At 50.2% G+C, this 7,595-nt stretch overlaps 1 protein-coding gene across 1 annotated transcript; it reads left to right on the top strand.

The window, feature by feature from the left end:
- Positions 1-357: 357 nt before the first annotated feature.
- LOC147722819 (uncharacterized) lies at positions 358-4,821 on the top strand. Its single transcript, XM_086966896.1, has 2 exons — positions 358-628; positions 4,073-4,821. The coding sequence occupies exons 1-2, from the start codon at positions 358-360 to the stop codon at positions 4,720-4,722; spliced, it is 921 nt and encodes a 306-aa protein (XP_086823022.1). The 3' UTR covers positions 4,723-4,821.
- The last annotated feature ends 2,774 nt before the right edge of the window (positions 4,822-7,595 follow it).

Here is a 7,595-nt window from a genome sequence, read left to right as displayed (position 1 = left end):
CAGACACTGTTCCCGGTCCCCAGGGGTCGTCCAGGTGGGCTTCTGGGTGGCCCTGAGGCTGGGTCGGTGGGTGTCACTGGTCTGACGTCGGGGGGTGATTGCGGTTCCGCCGTGGGGGGCAATGTTTCTGGGGCTGTTTCCTTGTCTGGCTCGAGCGGCCGCAGTTTTCAATCTGCGCCGGCGGCTGGGTGGCTGTTGGCTGTTTCTACGGGCCCGGGAACTGTCCACACGGCTGTTTCCAGTGGTGGGCTTACAGGGGGGCTGTCTGGAGCGGACGGCTCTTCTACAGCTTTCAGTGCACATAGCTTTCAAAACATCGACTGGCAATTTTATGATGGGGGTATTGGTGATGGGGCTATGCCCAGTGGTAGTGATCAAGTTGCATTTTCTGATGAAGCTTTCTGTGGGAGTTTTCATGATGATGAGTTGGAAGAAGGGGAATTGAGAGACAAAGATGTTGGGCTTTTGGCAGCACGGGCCCAGGGGGGTGGGTTGGGGCAACCCACTGTTTCTCGTGTTTTGCAGGAGTCTAGAGCGGACCATGCAGGTGTACGAGGGGCAGTGTGGTCTGGACCTTCTCAGAGGGATCGTGGGGCTGTCGCACAGCAGTCGGAGCAGTTACCGAGAGGTAAGGATGGGTGGTGGTCTGTGTGGCAACCTAGGGAGAGTCTCCCTGTTAAGAGTACAAGATCTATTGGTACGGGTGATGGGGTTGTGGTTGAGCGAGTCGCTCTGGCACCGAGGCTTGAGCGGCCTGTACTTTCGAATGTTTCTAATGTGCAAGTTGCAAATGAAGTTTCTACAGCGGGGGCGGGCGGGGTGGATGCCACACGTGTCACGGAGGATAGTATCCTACTGAAAAAGTTGCCTTATTCTGGGGTGGGAATGCCTTTGGGGTCTCATTTATCTGAAAAAACGAAGAATTTGATATGGTCTGGGGCATTTGTGGATGTTTTTCGGCTTCTCCATAGGGATGTTCAGGCAAAAGAAGGGTCAAAGGAGGAGGAATTAGAATTGGCTCGGAGGCCTCGTGTTCCGAAGTCCATAGAGAACTGGACTTCGGCCTTTCTTATTTATGCCAGCGTTTATTGTCAACGTCATCCTGAGAAAGCAATAGACATGTTTAAATATGCAGATGTTATCCGCAAGGCTCACAGTTATTTTGGCGGCTTTGCTTGGTTGTCCTATGATGACGAATTCAGGGCGCGCATGAACGCTTTCCCGGAGCGTTCGTGGGGTGAGGTTGATTCCGAGTTATGGTTGCAATGGATGGCATCGGCAAACCCACCTGCTACGACCCACACAGCTAGCGGGCAGCCCGTGTATTATCGGCCCTTTTCAGCTCGCCCCGCTCAGTCTGGGGCGGGGGTTTGGGGCAGAGGTCAATCAGCCGCCTCTGGCACATGCTGGCATTTTAACAGGGGTTCCTGTAACAGACCTGCTTGCAGGTACAAACACGAGTGTTCGCAGTGTGGAGGGAAGCATGCCCTCACCCAGTGTTTTCCCGGCCAGCGATTGGGTGAGCAGGGAAGAGGTTCAGGGGGTAGGGGGCAGCAACAGCAGTCTGTTTACAAGGGCCCCTACTCCTATTAGGCAGGAGGTTCTCGACCTCTGGCTGGTGGATTATCCAGATTTTGAGGCCGCTAAGATTTTGTCTTGGGGTTTCAAAATTGGGTTCCGGATTGGGTATCAGGGACCCAGGGTGGGCAGGTGGTCGGACAATTTGAAGTCTGCGAAGGAGAGTCCACATGTTGTGCGGAAGAAACTGGATGCTGAGCTTGCGGCTGGTAGGATTGCTGGTCCTTTTGTGAATTGTCCTCTGCCTGACTTGATTGTATCACCCCTGGGTGTGGTGCCTAAGAAGGCGGAAGGGGAGTTTCGTCTTATCCATCACCTGTCCTGGCCCGAGGGTTCCTCAATCAATGACTTTATTGATCCAGCTGACTCAACTGTCAATTATGCTTCGGTGGACGATGCCTTACGGCTCGTGCGCACGGCTGGGGTTGGGGCTTTGCTGGCGAAGAGCGACATTCAGTCGGCTTTCCGGCTATTGCCCATTCACCCTTGGGATTTCAGCCTGTTGGGAATGCATTTTGATGGTAGTTTCTACGTGGATAGGGTGTTGCCCATGGGCTGTTCAGTGTCATGCTCCCTTTTTGAAACTTTCAGTACCTTCCTGCAGTGGCGATTCACTTTTGTTAGTGGCCACGTATTGGTCTGTCATTACCTTGATGATTTTCTTTTCATTGGGGAAGGTCGATCTGGGCAGTGTCAGTCGGCTTTGAACATCTTTCAGGCTCTAGCGGAGGAATTGGGGGTTCCATTGGCGCCGGACAAGACAGAGGGTCCCTGTACGTCCCTGACTTTCTTGGGGATTGAAATTGATACTCTGTCTATGGTGGCGAGATTGCCTGTGGCTAAAGTGAAGGAAATGTCTGATTTCATACATCTGGTGTTGGGGGAGCGGAAAGTTGTTTTGAAAACTGTTCAGAAGTTGTTGGGTTACCTCAATTTTGCTTGCCGGGTTGTTCGGGCGGGCAGGACATTCTGCAGACGTCTGGGTTTGTCCATGTCCGGAGCACGCCTTCCCCATCATAGGGTGCGCGTTACCACCGCTGTGCGTGCCGATTTGACCGTCTGGCTTCGTTTCCTACAAGAGTTTAATGGCGTGTCCTTGTTTTTTGCGGATGAGGACATGGTATGGCAAGTACAGTTGTTCACTTATGCGTCAGGGGCTCACGGCTTCGGAATATTTTGGGAAGGTCGATGGTGCGCGGCCGGCTGGCCGGCGCACTGGAAGGATCAGGGTCGCAGCATAGCGTTTCTGGAGCTCTTCCCGCTGCTGGTTGCTCTGCACCTATGGGGGGATGAGTTTCAGAATCGCTCAGTTTTGTTTCACGTAGACAATTTGGCAGTCGTGCACCTTGTCAATCACCAAAAGGCTCGTGATTTGCGGGTTTTGCGGCTCCTGCGCGCATTCATGCTGCGGTGTCTGCAATTAAACATTGTATTTAAAGCACGGCATGTTCCTGGTACTTCTAATTGCATCGCTGATTCTTTGTCTCGCTTTCAGTGGTCCGAGTTCCGCAAGTTAGCTCCTGGGGCGGACCTGGAACCAACAGCGATCCCACAGTACGTATGGGACCTGGGGGATTGAGGGTTCACCACTTGGTAGAACATTCAGTGGCTGAATCCACCAGGCGGGGTTATGTGAAAGCCTGGAATGAGTTTCTGCAGTTTGGTAAGGATTCGATGGGGCCGATTGGGGCGGGTTGGTCTGATGAACAATGCGTCTTGCAGTTTGTTTTACATCTGGCGGACAAAGGCTTATCGCCCACTACCATTTCTGGCAAATTGGCTGGGGTTTCTTTTTATGGGCAGCTTTGGTGGGGGAGGGATCCTGTTGGGGGGGTGTTGGTTCGTAAAGTGTTGAAAGGTTTGGCCAGGCTCCGGGCTGGTGGTCAGCAGCTCCGGCAGCCAGTGACTTTTGAGTTGCTTCAGTTGCTGTTGCCGGAATTGGAGGTGTGTTGTTATGATGCTTTGGAGTGTGCCAAATTTTGTTTGTGTTTTGTTTGGTTGTTCTTTGGGGCATTTCGGGCATCAGAGTTGCTGGGGTTGCGGGGCAGGGTAGGTATGACCAGCAATGAGGTGGTGTTGGAAAGTGACAGAGTTCGGCTGTGGCTGCGGGCATCAAAAACCGACCAGATGGGGAGGGGTAAGTGGGTGTTCCTTGGTAGGAGTGGTGTCTCTGCATGTTGCCCGGTTGGGGAATGGGAAGTGTTTGTGTCCTCTCCGCATTTTCTCCAGGGGTCCATATTTTGTCATGCGGATGGTAGTCCCATAGTAGCATCTCAATTGTTGGCTGTATTACGCAAGGTTTTGTTGCGCTTGGGGAAGGATCCTGTTCAATTTGGTACCCATTCTTTCCGAATTGGTGCGGCGACGGAGGCCGCTCGGTTGGGGTGGGACTGGTCCCAGATCCGACGCATTGGTCGTTGGCGTTCCAAGTGCTGTGAAAAGTATGTGAGGAAATAGTGCATTTTGGCTTGTCTAACATTTCTTTCTCTCCTAGGTCCCTGGCCTTCAGTCGCCGGATGCAAACGAAGGGTGTGGATACTGGGGCACTCTTTTGTTAAAAGAGCAGCTTTAGCCGCTGCCAGTCAGCTCTGTGGGAGATCACTTGGTCTGAACAGTATGACACACGAAGTCTCCTGGCATGGAACAGGAGGAATGCGCTGGGGTGGGCTTTTTCCCGCCTTGGCTGCTTTGGTTTCACAGTGTTTGGGGGGCCCTCCGGATCTCCTGGTGCTACACTTGGGAGAGAATGACTTGGTTTCTCTCTCTGGGTTGACCTTGTTAAAATTAATGAAGCAGGACCTGGAAATCATCAGAACCACATGGGTGAGCACCATGCTTATATGGACTGAGTTTGTGCCTCGTTTGCAATGGTGTGGGGCGAGGAACCATTCTGCCCTGGAAAAGGCTAGAAGGAAAGTGAACAGGACAATGCGCCTTTTTTGTCAACATTGGGGTATCTACAGTTTGGACCATTATCATTTAAAAGTCTCTGAACATCATTTATTTTGTGAGGACGGTGTGCATCTCTCAGCTTTGGGCCTCTCTTTTTACCTCCTTGAACTCAGGGACTTGATTAGCAAGGTTCTTCAGGTACAGTTGTGGTGTGCTCCTTCCTTTCCTTTAGGTGGGGCAGGAAAACGCTAAAGGTTTTCCTGGGTGGCGGGTTTTTGTTAGTGGGGGTGGGCAGCCTGGAGCGGGTTGGCCATCCTGAAGGGTAGCGTTGGGTAGGCTAGGGGTAGTAGGCAGGAGTTTGTTCGGGGTTTTGGGATTTAGGTTTCGTAGGCTCACTGTAGAGTTGAATTATGTAAATAAATAAATAATGAATGTGTTTATGAAATTTATGATGCACCTGTCCTAAAATAAAAGTGGCCTTTCTTGCTCCTAAAAGAAGGTGTGGACAATGATTTCTTGCGCGAGGGGGGACCCAGGGAGAGCCAGGCGCGAGCCGGTCTCTTCCTGGGCAGGTTCGCGCGAGGATCATTACCAGGTGGGGCTGATTAGCAGAGGGGTTAAAAGGGGAAGTCAGGCGGGCGGTTAGGAACTGCGTGGCGGGAGGCGAGAAGGGAGGTTGTTTTGCCCCACCCACCCTCCCTCTTTTCTTTTTCTTTTTATTTATTTATGGGTTTTCTATTTTTGCGGTGCTCTAGGCGCTGTTTAGTTTATGTAGGTTTGCCACTGTTAGGATGGGTGCCTTTGTTCTTTTGGAGGCGGGTTTTTGTTAGTGGGGGTGGGCAGCCTGGAGCGGGTTGGCCATCCTGAAGGGTAGCGTTGGGTAGGCTAGGGGTAGTAGGCAGGAGTTTGTTCGGGGTTTTGGGATTTAGGTTTCGTAGGCTCACTGTAGAGTTGAATTATGTAAATAAATAAATAATGAATGTGTTTATGAAATTTATGATGCACCTGTCCTAAAATAAAAGTGGCCTTTCTTGCTCCTAAAAGAAGGTGTGGACAATGATTTCTTGCGCGAGTGTAGCTTGGTAGCTCGTAGTCTGAGAGGTAGGAGGGGTGTTCTCAGTGGTGTAATTGTTTGTTCCGAGTAAGCACCTTTTATTGTAGGTGACGGTGGTGTCAAGTTTTTACTGCAGACCCAAAAATGAAACAAAAGCAAACAATAACGGAAAATTGGAGGGCTAAATAAAGCTAAAGGAGCATTCAATCCCCGACTATCTCTTTTCCTGATTCGGATTCATGTATTGAAGTCTACGCCCGTAGTCATCCATCGACGTGCCATTGATGCACTTTTTGTTGGTGGCATTGTCAGGAAGGTAACTTCACTAACCAGACTGCACTTAGTCTTGTGGAATTGAAGGGGCCATTCTCAGCAGATCATATATAGGTCAAAATTCCATTGAAGTTCTCATCACCGTTTGTTACCCCCCTGTACTGGTAAAGATATCTCTCCTTTATTTGGTGAGGGTTTCGATGAAGACCTGTAATTATGGGGAAATGGAAAATGGGACTCCCCAAAGCAAATGCCTTAGATGCTCCATCCTGTAACGACTTTGAAGGGTTTTATTTGCCTGGGCAGTGGAGGTTATTGATAAAGAGATCCAAGTGGCTGAATAGTGACACTACCAATGTTTTTTCTACAGAATTACCACTTATTAGTTGGTCTGACCCAGTCCCAATACACAAACCATCTATTATTGAAAGGACAGAGCTGGGTTAAACTGCCCTTGAGGCAAATACTACTTCAACTCTTGTCACCCCTTCGTCTCTAGTGGATCTAACTCCTGCTACCAAAAGGAAAACAAAGGGCTCTAGTCCTAGGAAAAGTACCTCTTCTATAAATCGACTACTTCTTACTAATACAAGGGCAGATCTTCAAGGAAGTGGCACTGCAAGCACTCTGCCTGCGCCACACTGCAACACTTCTGAAGCACAGGGATGTGACATATTTACAAGAATATGTCGCATCTCTGTGCTTCCCCCTGCGCTGGAGCACAAACTGCAGCCATGCACTGGCGCAGGCACTCTTGCACAATGCACAGCGCCAAGAAACTAATCAGTGTTAGCGCGCTCTATAAGTGACTTAATAACATAACATAACATAACATAACATAACATAATAACATAACATAACAAGGAGCACCTTCCTGCACAAAAACAGTCACTAGAGGCATTTTCCTCTTTCAATGCATGCTGTAGAATGGAGTACACATTAAAAGAGGAAAAAACGAGGAGAAATAAAAACATTTCCCCTCGTAGCGCCTTGATACACCACCTCTAGGATGGCGTAGCATTCAGATGCATTTCCAGATTTACGATTTCTCGTAAATCTGGAGATGTGTTTTGTTCCATGGATGTTGCTTGGGAACAACCACAGCAACACCCATGGAATGCCCCTTCAACGCAAAGTGCTGCGTGTGAAGGGGCTGTACTTGAAAGGAAAAGTTAATCAGGGTGGCTTTTTCTGTCCTTGTAAATATGGAGGAGCGAAAGTGACGTACTGGTGGTACAGGGTGTTTGTAAATCTGCCCCACTGTGACAATGCAACGGACTAGTTTAAGTTGGACCTGATTTCTCATATCAATGGCAGTCTAACAGGGAAAGGGTGTGGCATTACGGCCAGAGTTGCTGACTTCGGAGCTTGGGAGCCCGGTTTGAGTCTCAGCATGGGCTCAACATCCAGTGAATATGGGCAAATCACTTAATCTCCCTGTGCCTATGGACAGCGTCTAGAGACACTTACAGGTAAATGTAAATGTGCTTCTATTTATATAGCGCGCTTTAACCCAGGGGTCTCAAGGCGCTTGCTTAGGGAACCCGTCCTGGTATTCCCCTGTGAGATAGCACAAGGTATCCACAAGGTGAAAGCCAGGCATCCCGCCGCGAGGGGCCGTAGTGGAGGTTAAGCAAGCTATTGCCCAGAGTCACAGAGTGTGACCCCGTGAGTCGAGTAGGCACCGGAGCGAGAATTGTCGACTCCGTGGAATTTTTTGAGCCCGAGACCCGCCGAGGCGGGGAATCGAACCCTGGTACACGGCCGATCTCAGCTTCCGGGTCTGCCGCCTCTAACC

The sequence above is a fragment of the Lissotriton vulgaris genome, chromosome 4_1, assembly GCF_964263255.1.
Source record: "Lissotriton vulgaris chromosome 4_1, aLisVul1.2, whole genome shotgun sequence".
Classification (NCBI taxonomy): Eukaryota; Metazoa; Chordata; class Amphibia; order Caudata; family Salamandridae; genus Lissotriton; species Lissotriton vulgaris.
This window is presented reverse-complemented; position numbering and strand designations above follow the sequence as displayed.